The following is a 21,591-nucleotide window of genomic DNA, read 5'->3' as shown; positions in this document are numbered from 1 at the left end:
TTTTGACTATATAGAGCACCAGGTCCAGAAAGCATAACATCACATCACTGGAGGATTTTCCCTAGTTGCATATTTTTTTCTTCTCAGAAACTGGGGAAATCAGATTCCCTGAAGTTCATCTAATGCTGACTTTTGGGGATGGGAGGATGTTAAATTTCGGAAAGTAGTAAGCATAGCCTCTGTCTTTTTTTTTTTTTTTTTTTTTTTTCCTTTAATTTTCATTCATTCATGACAGCCACAGAGAGATAGAGAGAGAGGCAGAGACACAGGCAGAGGGAGAAGCAGGCTCCACGCACCGGGAGCCCGACGTGGGACTCGATCCCGGGCCTCCAGGATCGCGCCCTGGGCCAAAGGCAGGCGCCAAACCACTGCGCCACCCAGGGATCCCCCCATAGCCTCTGTCTTTAATTCATGATCTAAAAGTTCACACCTAAACTAATTAGGGAAATAGTTACTTATAAAGAAAGAAAGATACAGTTTAGTATAGAGTTTTGAGAATGCTACTTAAGAAGCACTAAGATGTCATAGAGGAAATTAACTCCATGCGGCATGGTATATTCAGAAAAACAAAGGGTATTGGTGGGCTAGAATAGATTTTTAATATTAGATAAAATTAGAATTATAGAAATTATCAGCAAATGAAAATTTCATTTTTATAAATTACTAAATGCTTTTATATCAATATGTGAATTTGGAATAAGACTGTCCTATCTTTTTGTCTTTGTTTCTGATTTGGTCCGTAAGACTAAGGTGTCCTAAAGCAGTGGTGCCTCTTGAATTGTCTTTTTCTCCCTGGGGAATCACACACTTGCCTTTCTCTTCCCTTTGTTTTCATTTACAACCGAGATTACCCAAAGTGTGTGATTCTACCATGAATTGTAAAAACGTACTTCAAAAGTCCCTCACCGGATACCTGGGTGGCTCAGTTGGTTAAGTGTCTGCCTTGGGCTCAAGTCATGATCCTGAGGTCCTGGGATCGAGTCCCACATCAGGTTCCCTGTTTACTTGGGGAGACTGCTTCTCCTCTCCCTCTGCCTCTCTCTGTCTCTCATGAATAAATAAAATCTTAAAAAAAAAAAAAAAACCCACACAAGTCCCTTAACTTTCCTTCTTCTACTTCCAACTCTTACATAGTAGCATTACCAGAATATCTCTTCTTTTTCTCTTTCCTTCTTTCCTCTCTGGTTTATGAGACAAAAATCCTTATAAGGATTTTGCTACTGTGAGAAGTACCAATGATACAACAGTATGAAGGAAAAAGTAACTTGTAAGTACACATTTTAATCATGATTGATGTAATAAAAAATTGGTTCTACTAACTTCACTTAAAGCTTTGAAATATCTGTAGGAGTTATTTTCTAATTTCTGGACATTCTCATCTACCTCCTTATTCCCACAAGTAAGCCCCACTGTTGAAGAGAACTAACTTGATTTCATGGGTTTTGTCTTAGTTTGTTTTTTTTTTTAAAGATTTTATTTATTCATGAGACACAGGCAGAGGGAGAAGCAGGCTCCCTGCAGGGAGCCCAGTGCAAGACTCGATCCCAGGACCCCGAGATCATGCCCTGAGCCAAAGGCAGACGCTCAACCACTGAGCCACCCAGGCATCCCTGTCTTAGTTTAGTATACTGTTGTTTTCCAATATAGATTACAAACATACATTACTTTAACTTCTCTGTGATGAGACTTTGAGGGTAGCCTACATGGTTAACCACAGTGAAGTGAAAAAGTCCTCTGAAGTTAGGGGTTTGCAGTAAAAAGTAAAAATGAGTTTGCCAGTTCCTTTGAGTGTCCATTTTTAGCCCGGAAATCTTAATGCTGAGCCCTAAGTAACCCACAGACCTGTTATATTGAAGAGTTACCTGTTTTTTAATTCATCTGATGTTAAATAATTCATGAACTTTAAATATAGGAAAAAAATGAAGATGTCAGTCATTGTCTTAACATAAACCTTACCGTAAAGTAGAAAGCCACTATTGAGAAATAATACTGTAGATCTGGACACATAGCAGAAAAATGTTTCTGTGGGGACACCTGGGTAGCTTAGCAGTTGAGCATCTGCCTTTGGCTCAGGTCATGATCCCCGGAGTTCCAGGATCAAGTCCCTCATTGGGCTCCCTGCAGGGAGCCTGCTTCTCCCTCTGCCTATGTCTCTGCCTCTTTCTCTGTGCCTCTCATGAATAAATCTTTAAAAAAATGTTTCTGATACTGAATGGAAATAGGCTATAAAGCAGCATAAAATACAATCCCATGTTTATATTACATATATGCATATATATGACTATTCTAGAAATAAGTTTAAGAGAATTTTCTTCAAAATGTGAATAATGGGACGCCTGGATAGCTCAGCAGTTTGACGTCTCCCTTTGTCTCAGGGCGTGATCCTGGAGTCCCTGGATCAAGTCCCACAACGGGCTCCCTGCTTGGAGACTGCTTCTCCCTCTGCCTATGTCTCTGCCTCTCTCTCTCTCTCTCTCTCTCTCTCTCTCTCTGTATCTCTCACGAATAGATAAAATCTTTTTTAAAAATATGTGAATAATTAATATGAGGATGGTATAATGACAGGCAAGAATCTTTTTTAAAAGATTTAATTTATTTGAGAGAATCCTCAAGCAGACTCCCTGCTGAGCACAGAACCTCACATGGGGCTTGATCCCTGAAATCATGACCTGAGCTGAAACCAAGAGATAGCCGTTTTACGGACTGAGCCACCCAGGTGCCCCTGAGCAGACTTTATTTTCTATTTATATAAGTATATCCTTTAATTTTTCTATAATGAGTATGTATAGCTTGTCATCTTTTAATACTTTGCTACTTTGTGTTTTTTATTATAAAGTTGGAACAAGTCAAACAACCATGGGAGAGGATTATTATCTACTTAAAAGCTCCAACCAATATAAAGTTTCAGATACATTCTTTTTTTCTTCTTTCTTTCCTAGAATCTACAGTCCCTGAGGCCAGGGACTATGCTTTGTGTGCTGCTTTTGTTCCAGCACTCAAGTGTTATTAAATGAATGACAAAAAAAGTTTGATATATATCCTGACATAATTTTTTAATGATTGTACAGTCCTATTATGTGTAAGTTTAAAAATATGAATTGCAAAAACATTCATGAAATTTAGGACATTTATAATTGATCCTCTTTGGGTCTCATGACCCTAAAATCCTGCCTTTGTATGAATCTTTACTATTAACAAGGTATGCCCCTTTATTGGCACAAATAGAAACTAACCCTTGTTCTTTGGGATTATACTGTTTATAAAGTTACACCTCAGTTTGTGCTTGGGTAGTAGAAAGGAAGGGTGAAATGACCAAGGAATGCAGTATGACACTTAGGAAGTTATATTATACAAGAATTAATCTGCTACTTTAAGACTATTACTAGGGGCGCCTGGGTGGATCAGTCAGTTAAGCAGCTAACTCTTGGTTTCGGCTCAGGTCATGGTCTCAGGTCTACAGCCCTACACCAAGTTCTGCTCTCTGCAAGGAGTGTGCTTGAGATTCTCTCCTTCTCTCTCCCTCTCCCTATGCCGCCCACCCCTGTTGCACACCCTCTCTCTCTCTAAAACAACAATCTTTTAAATTTTTATTTTAATTATAGTAGCTAACATACAGTGTTTTATTGGTTTCAGGTTTATAATATAGCAATTCAGCACTTTCATACATCACCCTGTGCTCATCACAAGTGCACTCCTCAATCCCCATCACTTACTTCACCCATCCACCTACCCACCTCCCTTCTGGTAACCAATAGTTTATTCTCTCTAATTGTTTCTTGAGTTGTCTTTCTCTCTTATTTTTTAACCTTTACTTGTTTGTTTTGTTTCTTAAATTCTACGTATGAATGAAATCATATGCTATTTATTTTTATCTTATTTCACCAAGCATTATACTCTTGCTCCATCCATACCATTGTAAATGGCAAGATAGCATTCTTTGTATGGCTGTATGCCATTTTATGTATATACATCACTTCTTTATCCATTTATCAATCAATGGACACTTGGGCTGCTTCCATATCTTAGCTATTGTAAATGTTGCAATAAACATAGGGGTGCATGTATCCCTTTGAATTAGTGTTCTTGTATTTTTTGGATAAATACCCAGAAGTATAATTGCTGGATCATGGGATCTATTTGTAACTTTTTGAGAAGCCTCCATATTGTTTTCCACAGTGGCTGTACCAGTTTGCATTCCCACCAACAGTGCACTAAGGTCTCTTTTTCTCCAACATCTCACCAACACCTGTTGTTTCCTGTTTGTTGATTTTAGGCATTCATTAGTGATATCTCATTGTAGTTTTGACTTGCATTTCCCTGATAATGAGTGATATTGAGCATCTTTTCATATGTGTGTTGGCTATCTGTAGGTCTTCCCTGAGGGGAAATGTCTGTTCCAGTCTTTTTGCCTATTTTTAATTGAATTATTTGTTTTTTTGGGTGTTGAGTTTTATAAGTTCTTTATAGATTTTGAATACTAACCATTTGTTGGATATGTCATTTGCGTATGTCTTCTCCCACTCTGTAGGTTGCCTTTCAGTTTTATTGATTTTTATTTTGACGTAGTCCCGATAGTTTAGTTTTGCTTTTGTTTCCCTTATATCAGGAGACATACCTGGAAAGAGGTTGTTGTGGCCCCTGTCAAAGAAGTTACTGTTTTCTCCCCTAGGATTTTTATGGTTTCAGGTCTCACATTTTAGGTCTTTAATCCACTTGAATTTATTTTTGTGTATAGTGTAAGGAGTGGTCAGTCTAGTTTCATTCTTTTGCATGTAGCTGTCCAGTTTTCCCAACACCATTTGTTGAAGAGATTGTCTTTTTGCTATTGGATATTCTTTGTTGAAGATCAAGTGACCATAAAAATGTGGGTCTAGTTTCTGGATTTTCTGTTTTGTTCCATTGATCTGTATGTCTATTTTTGTGCCAATACCATACTGTTTTGATTACTATAGCTTTGTGATTTAACTTAGAATCTGGAATTTGATGCCTCTAGCTTTTCTTTTTCAAGATTACTTTGGCAATTTGTGGTTTGATACAAATTGTAGGATTGATGTTCTAGTCCTATGAAAAATATTGTTGATATTTTGATAGGGATTGCATTAAATGTGTAGATTGCTTTGGGTAGTATAGACATTTTAACAATATTTGTCCACTTTATGAGGATGGGATTTCTTTCCATTGCTTTGTGTTTTAAAACTATTACTTTTCATCCTGAATGATATTTAATAGCTAATGAGCTTCCCTTTTTTCTTCCTGAAGTAGTAATTCACTAGAAGCAAGGTAAAACTGAGGATTTATATTTTCATGCTTTGTCCCCTTAAAAGGAGTCTACTTACTCTTGGATATAGGGAGCTAGAATCATAGGAATGAAAGATAATAAGTAAAGTCTCAGTGCTTTACTCTCTTCTTGTGTTTTGCTATTTGTCAGCTGAAGTAGAAATAGTTGCAAGTTTCTTGAAACCTTTTTATAATAAAAATAATTACACAATTTTTCATATAATCTGAGTTTTATATTAAATTACTAAAGGGAAAGATGTTTTTATTGGAATCAGTTTGATTATGCTTATAGTTTGCAAATCAGACTTTAAAAGTAAGTGGAACTTTCTCTTTTCCTTATTTTGAAACTCTTACTCTCAATATGTGCATATTAAATACTAAAGTGCATATTAGTTAATATATACCAATATTATCTATTCTATAAGTCTACAAGTAGATTCCTTACTACTTGCACTGGTAAGAAATTGCACTGGTATGGGGTGAAGAGAGAAATAAAATACCAAAATTAACCCTTAGCAGATAAACCCGAACCTGAATTGAGAGTTTTTACACAGTTCAGGGACTGTAATTCCTCCCCCTATCCACTTGACTAAAAGTATGCTTATTTGGTTATTCAACCAAATGCCAGAAATCTTTGTTTTACATGGAGAATTAAAGAGTATTACAGATTCAGATTATTCAGTATCACATTGTTTGAGATTGACAAAAGAGGATTAAATAAGTAAATATGTATACATATACACATATGTACATACATGTACATCGACTACCTTTAAGTTTACATATTAGTAAACTTATTCATCAAATTCATTAGTTCCCTGTAGTACTTTAATTTTTTTTTTTTTTTTATTTATGATAGGCACACAGTGAGAGAGAGAGAGGCAGAGACATAGTCAGAGGGAGAAGCAGGCTCCATGCACCGGGAGCCTGACGTGGGATTCGATCCCGGGTCTCCAGGATCGCGCCCCGGGCCAAAGGCAGGCGCTAAACCGCTGCGCCACCCAGGGATCCCCCCTGTAGTACTTATAAAACTTTAATCCTATTTTTATTTTTTTTAAAGATTTTATTTTTATTTTGAGAGAGAGGGAGCAGGAGGAGGGTCAGAGGGAGAGAATCACCAGCAGGCTGCACTGACCCCAGAACCCGACTCAGCTGGATCTCCTGACCCCTGAGATCATAACCTGAGCTGAAATCAAGACTCCAGCACCCCGCAGACTGAACTACCCAGGTGCCCCAGTCCTCTTTTTTAAAACCACTATAAGAAATTAGGATTGACATTTCAAAAATTTAGTTGTTACAGTAGTATCATAGCACTATTGTAGAACATTAAACAAAATCAAGATATATTGATTAAAAGCCTGCATCAGTGTAGCCCAGACAAGCAGAAATAAGCAAAAATTGATTTTCACTTACTATTAACTTGGGCATTCCATAATTTTTTATGGGAATAATTTTACTTTTCACCTTTTAAGTAAGCTCCATGCCCAATGTGGAGCCCAACTCAGTTAAGCGTTAACTCTTGGTTTTGGCTTAGGTCGTGATCTCAGGGTCCTTAGATTGAGTCCCATGTAGGGCTCATCAGTGGGCAATCTGTTTGAAATTCTTCTCCCTCTGTCCCTTCCCCTGCCCACATGCTTCTCTCTTACCCCACCTTCTAAAATAAATCTTTAAAAAAATACTTAAATAAAAGAGTCAGATGTTTAACTGAGCCACCCAGGTACCCCTCTTACCGAATTATAGTTGAAGTTGCAAATAACCAAAAGCTCCCCATGTACATCATTCATTGAATAGCTTGCCTGGCTTTGTTCATGGTACAGCAAAAGTAGCTCTGTTACTATAATAGTGATATATTGACATAAAATGGGACATATTGATTCCCCAGAAACCCTAGAGGAAAACTTAAACCCATTTCATGAAATAAGCCAGGAATATTTATGACGATGTCATTTAGTGATGGCACTGAATTCCATTCTCTAGAAAGGCTTCTAGAGAAATGTTATTTATGAATTTATGTATGTTATTGATGAATTTGTATTTCGACCTTTTCAAAAAATTTTAGCCTTGAGGTTTTACTCAACTGAGCAAAAGGTAGTTGACTAGTCTTTAAGGAAGATCCTTCATAGAAAGCTGTCATTCGTAAGATAGAAACGTATTATACTTGAACAATGTGTACAAAAGACCACAATAGACGGGTGGCAGAAGGGCTGGAAATTAAGGGTATTGGTTGTTTATGTTAGAGAAATCCTTGCCCCTTGACTTCTGACACACTTGTCAGTCTTATTTTAGGTGGTGAGAGGCCCTTAGTTCAAACAAACTCCCTCCATTTCATCTCACACACCCTTTGGCACATGATACATTTACTTGATACAGCAGCCCTTCTCTAGATCACAGTAGAAATGAGGACAGTTACAAATGTTAGGTCTCATCTGTTTCATGGTGCTTGGGGTCTTGATAGGTATGTATTGTGAGCTTTCTGTTGGGAAAAACTTTGAACAACTCCTAGTTTGGGTAGAAAATACTCTCCAAGAATATATATGGTATTTGGGACTACAAAAAAGTAGGAACAGAGGTGGCACCTGGGTGGCAAATTCAGTTGAGTGTCTGACTCTTGGTTTCTGCTCAGGTGGTGAACTCAGGGTCATGAGATCAAGCCTACTTTGAGCATCGGCTCTACACTTCTCAACGAATGTGCTTAAGACTCTCTTTCCCTCTGCCTCTGCCCCTTCCCCTACCCATACACACCTATGCGCACGCAGTCTCTCTTCTTCTCTGAAAGAAATCTCTTTTGAAAATGTAAGGAGGATGACAGGGAATGCCTAATAAGCCAAAGAACTCTTAAAGGAAAGGAAACTATTATTTTGTTTTATAATGGGATTATCACTTTTTTTCCAACTGACTTTTAAAAAGCAAAAATTTGACATCTTTATTTAATATTATTTTAATAAGATATTATATATTTATAATTTTATCAGAATATAAACTACATATATATAGTTTAAATGAGCATGACTTACAATGAAAAATAGTCCATTCAGCATCATCTCCTAGTACCCTTTCCTTTCCTATATACATGGGCATCAGCTATTTTCTGTAATTAATACATTCAAGTTATACATCATTATTTACTATAGCACTTAGAAAATACTGCCTAGCCTACAGAGATTCTGATTCAGTTGAATGTACGAAAATGACATATAATTTGAATAAACCAAAAATCAACAGATATCAATTTAGTTAGTTCTGCAATCAAGTAAAGTTAATGATTTGAAACAACAGCCATTCTCAAAGTGTGGTTTATGGGCCCTTCAGGGACCATAAGACTCAGGGTTGGAATCCTTAGATTGCACATTGTAACTTATCATTAAAAGATGATAGATAACAGTTTATCAAGTTTTGGTGTAGTATCAAGGTAAAATGTCCAGTTATCTGAAAAAGACCATTAAAATACTCCCTTTTACAACTATGTATCTGCTTAAGGTTGCTTTAGACCAAAAACTTTGAGATCTGTTGTATTAAAAATCTATTTTATATCTATGGATAGGATAATCTGACCATGTAAATAATTTTTAAAATCTGGAAATTATTAATAATTAAAATATTGGTACTTTAAGAGATTATAAATATTAGCTAAATAAAAGTAAGATGTAGCATTAATTTTCATATATTAGGAAGGACAAACCCAAAATCTTTAAGTATTCTAGTTAGCAAATTCTTAATTTCTCTTCAAGAATAGAGTATTTAACTCTTTGTAATGCTGGTTGGATTTTCCCTCAGTGGTAAGGGAGATATAAACAGAAGTTTGCAGAGCCAGGTTTATATTTTTCTAGATTCTTTATATTGAGTTTGATCAAAACCATACATTTCATAACTGCTGAGTATTTGGCTAGCTAACAATAGTATATTTCTCCTTTCACTGGTGCTTTACAGTTATTTACTGTTTTGTTTTGTTTTTCCACAGTCTTTTATTTCTTTCTCTTCATTTTCTAATGGAAAAGAAGGTAAAAGAGAGTGAGGTTTCCTAGACCTTGAATCTTGGGATTTGCTTTGAGGCAGGTAGTTCTGTAAACCATGAAACTGGATGGTTGCAAAGAGTAGTAGCATCAATAGCTTCAGTAGATCAGCCTTCTGGATTTTCCATGTGAATGTTTCCATATGAATTTGAAACCTAAAACTAGTTTACACTTAGTAACAAGTTCTTTTAAGATTATTGTTTTAGATACTTTCAGCCTCTCTTAAGTTCACAAACTGGCCATTGTCATTTTAGGAAGTGACAGTGGCTTTGTTTTAAACATTGATGGAGAAAGTATAGGGAACATAATGAGTAGTACTATTTCCAAGGGCTTTTGTAACTCTTTCTCTTCTGGAGTGGGAGCAGAGCATGGAGTGTATGAAGCACAATTTCAGCTTTCCAGATTAGTTTTTTTGCACAATTCCTGAGAGTCATGAGAAAAGGAAAGAATTGAGAAGGTGATTAGAGGAGAAATTAGGTGATTCTTGTACCATGGTCATTGCCAAGAAATTAAGGTTGTTTCCCATTGTCCTTTACAAGGCAAGCTGATGAAGAACTTTCTCTTCACCATATTACTTTTTTTTTAATCTCCCCTCATTTTCAGGGAACTGCAAAAGAGTCCTCAAGTAATAGCTAAGCTAATAGGAAGGCTACTGTGCACCCTGTACGGATTAAAATCTTAAACTTTAATCCCTTTTAGCCTCTGGGCTTGAATACTCCTCAGTGGGGCTTTGAATAGTATGCAAGGGAGACTGCTCTCATAATTTGCTTGTTGTATGAACTCTTTTAATAGCTGAAATATGGTTAGCTTAAAAGAAAATAGTATACTTAGATAATAATAGTACACTTTTTTAATACTGTATTTTAAATACAGTATTTAATATATTTAATATATTTAATATGTATATTTTATATATATATATTTTATATTTAATATATTTAATAGTATTTAATATGTATTTTAAAAATACATCAGAATTTTTAAATTAATAAGGAGAGCCATTAATCAGATGGTAGCAGAATTGTATTGATTCCATATCTGGTTTTTTGAAGTGTTGTTTTCAAAATTTGAATATCATTCTTATTTCCTTCTGAATCTTTTTAAAGCTTCTTGAAGTTCTAAATCTAATTTTGACACTATGGAATAAGGTATTACTAACTTGATGAGGCAAGTCTTAGTGACTAAAAATTGTAACTGCATTAACTAACTGGGGCAAATCATAGCTGGCAGCTAAGCTCAAAGTTTAATCACGTCCAGCACGTATTAGCTGTTCGAGTCAGAGCTTGATGCATTAAATAGCTCTGCCGTCTGTGTTGATATCTCTGTATGTGTGTAAACAGTCTGGGGTACATTAATCTTTTTAGTGTTCTTTGAAAAATTTCAAGTGCTTTTCTCTTTCATACTTAGATGAAGGAAGGAAAAACTCATAAAAATGAATGCCTAGAGCAGTTCTATTTAACATAATTTTAGAATTGAGACTTTCCTTTAGAAGAACTAAGCAGTTTACATAGCTTTTTATTATATTTATTCCACTAGAAATTTTAGGAAGCCTCAACTTATAAATACCACTTGAAACATAGGTAGGTGAAATGCCCTGGGACAAAGATCTTTAAACTGGGTTATATTTTTAAGGGAATTATTTTTCAGATTCACATGTACTCTGAACTAAAAATCAGCTCTCCTGAAAATAGATGCTGGGTCTTCCTCCTTTTTCAGTTTTTTTTTTTTAATTTTATTTATTTATCCATGAGAGACACAGAGAGAAACAGAGGCAGAGACACAGGCAGAGGGAGAAGCAGGCTCTATGCAGAGAGCCGGACACAGGACTTGATCCTGAGTCTTCAGGATCACGCCCTGGACTAAAGGCTAAACCGCTGAGCCATCCCGGCTGCCCAGTTTATTTTATCCAAAAGCCCTTAACTCCATTACAAAAGAAAGATATCTCTTACTTATCCTAATTCTAACTATGGTTCATTGCCCTATACTATCAAAATCTCTGAGCCCCCCCCCCCCCAAACAAGAGAAAATTAACAGAATGCATTGTCCCAGAAAGAGAGAGTCCCATGACAGAAATTCAAAAAGGGGTTAGGTGAGAAATACTGGGGGAGGCAGGGCTTCATTTCTTCTGGACAAAAACTCTTTCTCTGTTTTCTAAATTACAATTAGATTTTAAAAGTGATATAGTTACCACAGAGATGTATCAATTCATTTATTTCACCTAAAAGGTATGATTTTTTTAAAGAAACCTGGTCAATTAGACTGTTTTTTTCCATAAATTGGGCTAAATCTTTAGTGCCAGAGTTTTGACAAATATATTTTAAAATTTAAAATATGTGCTTTAAAGCACATAAAATACAATATATAATATGCCAGAAACTATGTAACTATTAAGCTTAGTGACAAACTTTAGATGTAAAGTTAATATACAAGACAGTACATATTTTTTTCTGCCTACAGAAAACTCTGCACATCAAGTTACAGTAGCTTTACTCGTAATTGCCAAACTTGGAAGCAACCAAGATTCCTTCAGTAGGTGAACAGATAAATTGTGGTACATGCAGATAATGGAGTATTATAGCACTAAAAAGAAATGTGCTATTAAGCCATGAAAAGACCTAGAGGAAACTTAAATGCATATTATTAAGTGAAAGAAGCCAATTTGAGGCTTCATACTGCATGATTCTAACTGCATATTGTATGATTCTAGCAAAGGCTGCATACTGTATGATTCTAACTCTATGGCATTCTGGAAAAAGCAAACTATGAAGACAATAAAAAGATCAGTGGTCACCAGGGATTAAAGAGGAGGAAGGGATGAATAGTAGGAGCACAAAATATTTTTAGAGCCGTGAAACTACTTATTAAGATACTATAATGGTGGATACATATCATTATAAATTTGTTCAGACATAGAATACACACCACCAAGAATGAACCTTAAGGCAAACTATGGAGTCAGGTAATGATGTGTCATTTAATAGTGTACATACTGGGATCCCTGGGTGACTCAGTGGATGAGCATCTGCCTTTGACTCAGGGCGTGATCCTGGAGTCCCAGGATCGAGTCCCACATCAGGTTCCCTGCATGGAGCCTGCTTCTCCCTCTGCCTGTGTCTCTACCTCTCTCTCTCTCTGTCTCATGAATAAATAAATAAAACCAAAAGAAAATTTTTTTAAAAAGTGTACATACTGAGTAAAACAAGACTACAGTTCCAAGAAAAAGAATATTATTTTCAGATGTTACACTATTTTCACATAGAGAACAAGCTAGGGATCCTCGAATAGACCAAGTGCCTGAAATCAGGACAAGCCAGCAATTCTGGCTGTGCAAATAGTATTATGCCTCAGGAGATTAGGACCTATCTGCAACTCTAGTGAGGTTGTGACTAACTCAGAAATATCTCCTACTGTCTAAATTTCTTCTATAAAGGAAATGGATGGTGCGTTCTCTCTTCTTCTGGGCACTTCACCTTTTCTTCAGCTATGTTTGTCTGTTCCACCAATGAGCAAGAATAGGTCGAAAATTATTTTGTAACACACTTTCACCCATCCTGACCAATTAATGAAGGGAAGCTCCTGATAGGAGCAAATTTATAATTGTGGCCCCAGTATATCAGATCATATCAATCTTGGCTAGGACTTCCTCTTAGGAAGTACCAGTGCCAGGAGGATATGGAGGACATGCCCTTGCCTAAATTCTTGAACCACTTCTCCCAGATAATTCTGAAGGAGCACTACCAAGTTTGGCCTACAGATCAGTGCTGGTGTATTGTGTATTGCCAGTCCATGATGACATAAGTACAGACATTGACGGTAAGCACTTAGAAACTCTCACAGCAATTTTTTTTTCATTTTTGTATGTACCCATTTTGTACATGTCTGTATATAGTAGTATTAATATATACTCTTTATAAAGAAACTGGTGTATGTATGCATATATACATATACACATACATAGTTTTGTATGATTTAAAATTTTACATACATCATAGTGTGTGTGTCTCAAGTGACTCTGGAAATGTTTAGCATCCATTACACATCCTCCTTTCTAGTGTGCTTTAAAGCTAAAGTACATTTCTCAGGTTCCCTTACAGCTATATTTCTGAATTTGATTTAAATTCTACCAGTCACGTGTATTCATATGACATATGCAGGGCAGAATTAAAACAGAGGTCTTTATGCCTACTTACTGGCTTTGAGATTTTGAGAAGCAGGGCGTGTCAGATCCATCTTGATGATGTCATAGGAGTCACACATGGTTCTGGAGCTGACTGCAGAAATTAAGTCTTTGATTACAACTTCCTGATTTTGATGATCACCTGATTTTGGCAGCTTCTTATATTGCTGGCTTACTAATTATGCCAATAGTGATATGATTATGGAGTCAGTGGCTTTGTGGTTACAGAAGGAGGAAGAATTCTCTTGGTGACCTGAGCAGTGCTTTGGAAAGCTTCATGGATCCAGGGAAACAAACTTTGGAGTCTAGGGACTGCCAAAAGTAAGAGCTCTGATAAAACCTGTTCTTTTTTGGTTGGGATCCTAAATGGCTGTGACATAGAAATAAAGGGTGCATTGGAAGTAAAACAGTCCTCAAATGACCTGCAACCTGACTTTAAGTCATCTATATGAACAAAACATCTTGATCCTTGACATATTCTTGAAAAGATTCTAGGTTTATATAGCCCTAGGTTAGTGAAAATCACTCAAGAGGACGATACTATCCTAAGCCTCAAATTCTCAATACAGATGGAACTGTAAAGAGTAGATACCATGTGAAGGTTCAACCCACATCCAATTGGAGTCTTGGGGGAGTGGAAAGAGGAAAAGGGGAAGAATGAGTATTTCAAGACTGAGAGTTTGCAAAATTGTTGAAAATTGTTTTGTCAGATTCATCCTCTCTTGATTATGTAATCTGTATTTTCTCAATGATTTGGTGGTGGTGTTTTGTTTTGTTTTTTTAAGATTTTCCTCTTTATCTTGGTGGATTTTCTCAAACTGTAGGTGCATATTATTCATAAAATCTGGAATAGCCATAACCATTAACCCTTGAAAATTTCCTCTTTCCCGTTCTCTTCATTCTCTTCTTCCCAAGTCCCATTAGGTGTATGCTAGATCCTCCCATTCTCAGCTCTGTGTTTCTAAATGTTTCTCTCACAACTCCAAAATAAACCTCTCCCCTGAATTCCATTTTCTTCAAACTACTCTTTAGATTTCATGGTCTTTCTTTCCAGCTATGTTCAGTCTCCTGGTTCACCTATTATTAATTTCACTGAGAATTATTTTTATTTCTAGAAGTTCTGTTTCAAGTCAACTAGTCCTTCAATAGTATTTAATGTATTGTTCGGGGATGCCTGGGTGGTTCGGTGGTTTGAGCAACTACTTTTGGTTCAGGTCATGATCCTGGGTCCTGGGATCGAGTCCTACATCAGGCTCCTCTCAGGGAGCCTGCTTCACCCTCTGCCTATGTCTCTACCTCTCTTTGTGTGTCTCTCATGAATAAATAAAAAAAAAAAAAAAAAAAACAGAACAATGTGTTGTTTGTTTTTATTTAGTGGTCTTAATTTCTTCTTTCATACTTTAATAATTTTACATATTCATATCCAATGGCTGTAGTTCTTGTGTCTAATCCAGCTATATTGAATTGGCTTTACTTCACTCATGGTAATTAACCATTGATCAGTTTGAAATTTTGAAGCTTTATATTGTTGGGGCACCTGGATGGCTCAGTCGGTTGAGCATCTGACTCTTGATCTGAGCTCAGGCCTTGATCTCTGTAGCATGAGTTCAAGCCCTGCATAGAGCTCCATGCTTAGTGTGAAGCCTACAATCAATCAATCAATCAATAAGTAAGTGAGAAATTTTAGATTATCAGCTTATGTTTGGCTGGGCTTTGTGGGAAATCTTTGCTAGCAAAGCCAGACATATATATCTCTAAAAGAACAACAGAGGTTTCCCACAGACATTGCCTGCCAAGCATAAGCTCACCCAGGCCTGTAGTTGTGAATTCTCAGAAGAGAGGGTCATCTCCTCTTCCTTGTCTTTTTCCTTTTCCTCTCCTTTCTTTTAACCATGAGATAGCCAAGAGAGAGAATTTGCCTGCCATCACGTTTTGCTTCCATATTGTCTCCACATGCCACTGAACAGATTTTATCCTTCTTGTCATTGTCTTTGAACTATTTTTTTATCACTTTTACTGAGGTATTATCTACATACAATGAAATCAGCCAGTTTTAAGTATACAGTTTGATGGGTAACTACTGCCATAATCAGAGCATTTCCATGACCCAGTGAAGTTCTCTCATGCCCCTTTGCAGTCAGCCTCTTTTTTCCAACCTCTAATCTGTTTTCTATTACTAGAATTTGTCCTTTTCTAGAACTAATACAAAGGTAACCATACAGAATATAGTCTTATGTTTAGTCTTTTTTCACTTAAATAATGCTTTTACGATTCATCCATGTTCTTGCATGCATCAATAATTTGTTCCAGTTTATATTGTTCTATTATATGGCTATATCATGATTTGTTTTTCCATTCACTTGTTGATCAACAGTTGGGTTGTTTTCAGTTTGGGGCTGTTATGAATAAAGCTACTAGAGAATTCTCATATAAGTCTTTGTGAAGATATGTTTTCTTTTTTCTTTTTTAAAGATTTTATTTATTCATGAGAGACACAGAGAGAGAGAGACAGAGACATAGGCAGAGAGAGAAGCAGGCTCCATACAGGGAGCCTGATGTGGGACTCCGTCTCGGGACTCCAGAACCACGCCCTGGGCCAAAGGCAGGCACTAAACCACTGAGCCATCAAAGGGATCCCCAAGATACATGTTTTCGTTTCTCTTGGATAATACCTAGGGATGTAATAGCTGGGTGTTCTGTTGGTATGTTTAACTTCTTAAGAAACTGCCAAAATATTTTCCAACTTTGCTTTTACCACCAGCAACAGCGTTCTATTTGCTTCATATTCTCTTCTACTCTTGGTATTATCAGTCTTAATTTTTGTCATTCCAGTAGAGAACATATCTAGTATGTATGTATCTCGATTACAATTTGCGTTTCGCAAATGGCTAACAGTTTTGAGCATTTTTTCATGTACTTTGTTATCTGTGTATTTTCATTGATAAATTGTCCATATCGTTGGTCCATTTTTAATTGAGTTGTCTTTTACTACTGAATCATAAAAGATGATTATGTCTTTTTTATGTCTTCAACATGTCTTTTGTTGGATATGTTTTGCATTTATTTTCTCCCAATCTGTAGCTTGAAATCCAATTTATACACTTCTTTTAATAAATGTACTGTTGTGTGCCTTTAGAAGTATTTGCCTAATTTAAATATTGAGTCTTTCAAACCATGAGAATGGATTATCTTTTGTTTTTTAATTTCTTAGTTAATGTTTTATAGTTTTCAGTGTATGTATTGTCATTGTCATTGTCAGATGTATGTATCCCTATTCAGTAGTTTTTTGATACTGTTGTAAGTGGTAGTTTTTAAAATTGCAAATTCTGATTGCTGGTTTATATATTTAAAAAATCCTGTTTATTACTGTTGTGTCCTGAAATCTAGTTAAATTCATTTTTAGTTCAGGTACCTGTTTTTTAATATTTAGCTATTGCCTACATAGATGATTATATCATCTATGAATAAGTACAACTTCTTCCTTTCTAGTCTTTATGCCTTCTATTTCTTTTTCTTGTCTGCATACCCTGCAGGCTAGAACCTCTAATACAATTTTGAGTACAAGTCATGAAACCTAAACTTTTGCTTTTAGGAAACTTCCCCTATGCGCTATTTTTTTTTCCTATCCCTGCAGCATTCATTGTCTTAAATCATATTTGAAGTGTTCAAATGGGTTGGAAGAAACAGTATTTAGCAGTTGACTAGTATGCCACTACTATACTATAAGTTAGGATTTGTATTTTGGCCTAAAGAATGTTATAGCCAAGAATGAACTTGTCCTCTGTGACCTGTATTTATTGCTGTAATATAATCTGAATGGAGATAATTTGGAATTTGGAATGGAGATAACATGGGTTGCAGGATGAGTTTTACAGGGTAGATGTTGGCTTCAAATAAATGATACCTTCATGAGAAAACAGGCAAGCCTACCATCAAACACTCTATCATCTTATTCATAATTTTAACAAGAAGTTGCATTTTCTAGCCATGCTATTCTTTAATACTAGGTGACGTCAAGAAAAAGGTACAGTTTTTGATTTAAAGTACCATCTTGTGACATGATAGTTCAATTCATGAGATTAACTATATTGACTAGCTGTTGTTTAGGACCTTCTCTTGTCATATAATGGGAAAAAATTCCTTGAACCAAAGCAATTAGATAGATAAAAGGAAACATTTCTGAGAGAATATTCCAGTCCATTAAATGAAATTCTTGTGTATTCAGAATGATCTGTTTTGCAGATTGCTGCATGCCTAGTAACTCGGGAACCCCCTTCCTAATATTTTGTCAGTTATAAATAAGAGAAAGTAAAAAGAAAGTAGTAGTGAAGAATGTATTTTGGGAAAGGGAGAAAAATTAGAAAGCCTATGTTTAAGCCTGAAACTTGTATATGGCATGTGTTATGTATATTTTGCAAACAGATAAGTCAAATGAGGCAGTTGGTTATTCACAGTAATTTGAGGAATTATATTAACTGCTCAGACAAGTAGGCTTATTTTAAATAAGTCTGTATTTATTGAACGGGATTTTTTTCAGTTATGGTTTCTTAAATGTTATGGAACTGTTTTCCTTTAATAAGCTACTATGGGCAATACCATGGCTCTAAGACTTTTTTCTGATAATATTCCTAGAAGATCATCTCTGTTAGAAAAATAATATTGAGAAACAATTTAGTTACTTGAGAGTTGGCTATAAAAGGTTGAAGTGCTTTGCTGGTGGAAGTGCCTTATTACATAGTATTTTAATTTTATATCTTTCAGGTATTTGGATTTGAACTGCACTTTGGAATTCATCTACATTTAAAATGCCACCAGCAGTTGGAGGTCCAGTTGGATACACTCCCCCAGATGGAGGCTGGGGGTGGGCAGTAGTAGTTGGAGCTTTCATTTCCATTGGATTCTCTTATGCATTTCCCAAATCCATTACTGTGTTCTTCAAAGAAATTGAAAGTATATTCAATGCCACCACCAGTGAAGTGTCATGGATATCCTCAATCATGTTGGCTGTCATGTATGGTGGAGGTAAGTACTCCCCCAAGGCCTGCTGTTTGAGTCACATTTTTTTCATTCCCATTAACCATAACAACTGTTGCTTTGTTTGTTCCACTATAGTATTCTGAAGCAGAAATGAGAAACTATGAGGAGCTGTGATTTGGTACAACTTGATATCCTTAAAAAGCTCTCAGAAAAATAACATGTGCACAACTGATTTTTCTTATTGCTCTCTACTAGACTCTTAACATATGAACACACAGATTTTTCCTAAATTGATGTTGGGAGAATTAAAGAAAATCAGGCTCACCTGAGTAGCATAGTTCAAAGTCTTGTAAAATCTTTTCATGGTGTTAGGATTAAAGAACGAAATAAAATTGTCCCTTTATTCCTTGACGTTATTCGTCCTAAAAGCATGTCAAATGCACCTTAAACTTTCATCATTTTTTTCCTTTCTGTTTTTCTTGACACGTTGTAAAGGAAATGTGGAGGGTAGTAAGTTGCTCAGTTACCATCATTTAAAATACTATTCATTTCACCTTGGAACATCAAATCACAATGTAACATATAAAAGTTAGAACCTTCCATAATACTTAAAATATATAATTGCTTAGTGAGAGATTCTAAAGCCAAGTGTATTTATTTACTGAGGTTGACTGGTGTCTCCTGTTGCTTAGTTAGCCAAACTTTCACCTCTGTTATGAAAAAAAAATATTAATACTACTTTTTGGTGGCAATCCAGTATCTCTGATTATTTTCACATGCAGCTCCTTAATAGCCAGTATAAAGATTCTCTATTTCAACTGCAAAATCTTAACTCTAGGTTTCTAACCTAGTGGCATATTCAACCAATATTAAGTCCTGTGCACATATTTCACACTAGGTTAGGTATTGTGATAGAGAACACTTGATCTGATCCCTGCCTTTAGGGAGTTTATAATCCTATTGGGACAATAACATAAACTCATGAAACAATAAATAATTGAAGTCATAATTTCATTGCACAGAAAAAACAGGTAACTTGGTTGCCTTAGAGGTGAATTAGGTGACTGGGAACAGGAGTGGGTAGACTTAGTTTTTCCACTGTATATCTTTTTATTTTATACCTTTTGAATTCTGTTTTGTCTATTAAGCACTTTGAAGAGACCATAAGTGCTAACTATAGTACTTATTTTCTTTTTATAAGTTCAGAAAAATCAAAAGGGACTTTGGATATTATCTAGCTTAAGAGCCAGTGATTTTGGAGGCTTTGAACTCCCATCTGCCAGGATTTTCTAATCAGGTTTTGACTATGATGGCTTGAAGAAATTGGTATGAATATTATCCAGATGTACTCCAGGTGCTCAGTGTATCTTTAAGCTCACTATAAACCAGAGGTTCACATACTGCAATTTGGAGCTGTCAAAGAGCTTGAGAGTCACTTGGATTTTGCATAGAAAGTAAGTGATGTCAGTTGTGCTAATTGCACATGACACTTTCTTTTGGGAAAACAGTTCCTTCTTTGTCCTCACCCAGAGATAACTAGCACATTTCTCTGAATTTGTGTTATAATAGGCCTATGAACTATACCCCTTTCTATTTTTAATGATAGCTAATTGGGGCCATCCTTCCTGAAATAACTCTGAAAGACAAATTGCCAATCGAGAGCCTTGTGGCAGAATTTTTACTAAATAGGTTATTTTGTTTTGATTGGCTCCTAAATGGTATATTCCCTTAATAATTATCATCAGTTTTTCAATTGCCATTATTCTGTAATTCATGTATTTGGGCCTCCCCCTCAACACTAATATGTTTTGAACTATGAGTGGTTTAGTTTTTTGGTTTTTTTTTAATCTATTTACTTTAGTACTCTGGGTCAGAGATACATACTAATGCTTGTTAGAATGTAAATACATTTTTAGGAGAGGAGATCTCAGTTGCCTATTCTATTTGAGTTTTTCTTGTTTTGTTTTGTTTTTTTTTTTAAGAACAATGTAAATTTATTTATTTTCAGTTTCACACTAATGTCTTTAACATTCCTAGTGTAACATTGTAGATGTTACAGTGTTAACTTCTACTTCACAGAGTCAGCAGTGTGGCAGTATTTTGATGTTTATAATTCTGAGTATACAGAATCTGTTTCACAACCAATTTATAGGGAAATATTTCATGAATATTCTTTCAGTATTTAATTCTTTCATCTTACACAAATTGTAAATTCAAATTATTTCCAAACCAGCCATGGTCTAATATTTTCATGAAGTGATTGAGAAGGTCAATGAAAACCTCTTTATACATATCCTTGGTTGGGCCTGAAGTCTGTCCTGACAGCCATTTCTTGACCCAGCCCTTAAAGAGACTTAGTCCTCTGATACACCAGGATATCAAAAGGTTTGATTCCTTCTTGCGTGCTTACATAGCATAATTTGAATTTGGGTTCCCTGGGGTCAGAGCTGACCTTTTAGTTGCATCATACTGCAACTTTGAGTATAGTACTAGAATATACTGTAACTGCAGAATTTTCCATAGTGTTTATGGATATAGAACATGTCAACATAAAGTCAATAATACATTCTGAGTATGTACATTCTATATTTGTTTTAAAAAATAGACTGTCTTGTGGAGCTAATTATAGAATAAACAGAATCAGAATTTACTGTGCTAATAGAAGAAAAACATAATTTTTATGTCTTCTGCTTTATAGCTTAGTTCCAAAAATATGGAGTACATGTAATAGGGAGAAAATGGGTTAGATTTGAAACTTGGTGCTCGGTAGCCTTTGCAAAGCTCAGACATCAATTGATTTTCTTGTGTCCCCTTCCCTACTGATGCATTGCAGTACCCTCCGTGTTTGCAGTCATCTGCCTTAACCAGGCAGAAGGCAGACAAGGTATAGTGTCATGTAAACAAAGTTGTTATTCCCATGAGTCCATATCCATGAAGTACAGACATAGGTATATTCTCTTATAAATAAATAAAATGCAATTACTATCATTTGGTGTAATCAGAAAATATAGTTAGTCTACTTAAGAGTTGTGTTACAGCTTTTATTTTTTTTTTTTAAGATTTATTTGAGAGAGAGTGAGTGCATGCTCAAGTGAGGGGAGGGGCAAAGGAAGAGAATCTTCTAGCCGACTCCCCACTGAGTGTGGAGCC

General features: G+C 35.7%; 1 protein-coding gene across 2 annotated transcripts in view; it reads left to right on the top strand.

The window, feature by feature from the left end:
* The window catches only part of LOC121491709 (monocarboxylate transporter 1), a 53,916-nt gene that overhangs the window by 10,738 nt on the left and 21,587 nt on the right, over positions 1-21,591 (top strand). For both annotated transcript variants that reach the window (XM_041756888.1, XM_041756887.1), the window contains exon 2: positions 18,226-18,486. In XM_041756888.1, coding sequence (XP_041612822.1) covers positions 18,270-18,486 — 217 coding nt within the window. In that variant the 5' untranslated portion in view covers positions 18,226-18,269. The remainder of the gene's footprint in view (positions 1-18,225; positions 18,487-21,591) is intronic.

Source organism: Vulpes lagopus, chromosome 5 (genome assembly GCF_018345385.1).
Source record: "Vulpes lagopus strain Blue_001 chromosome 5, ASM1834538v1, whole genome shotgun sequence".
Classification (NCBI taxonomy): domain Eukaryota; kingdom Metazoa; phylum Chordata; class Mammalia; order Carnivora; family Canidae; genus Vulpes; species Vulpes lagopus.
Note: the sequence above shows the minus strand (reverse complement) of the source record. Positions and strands in the feature narration are given on the sequence as shown.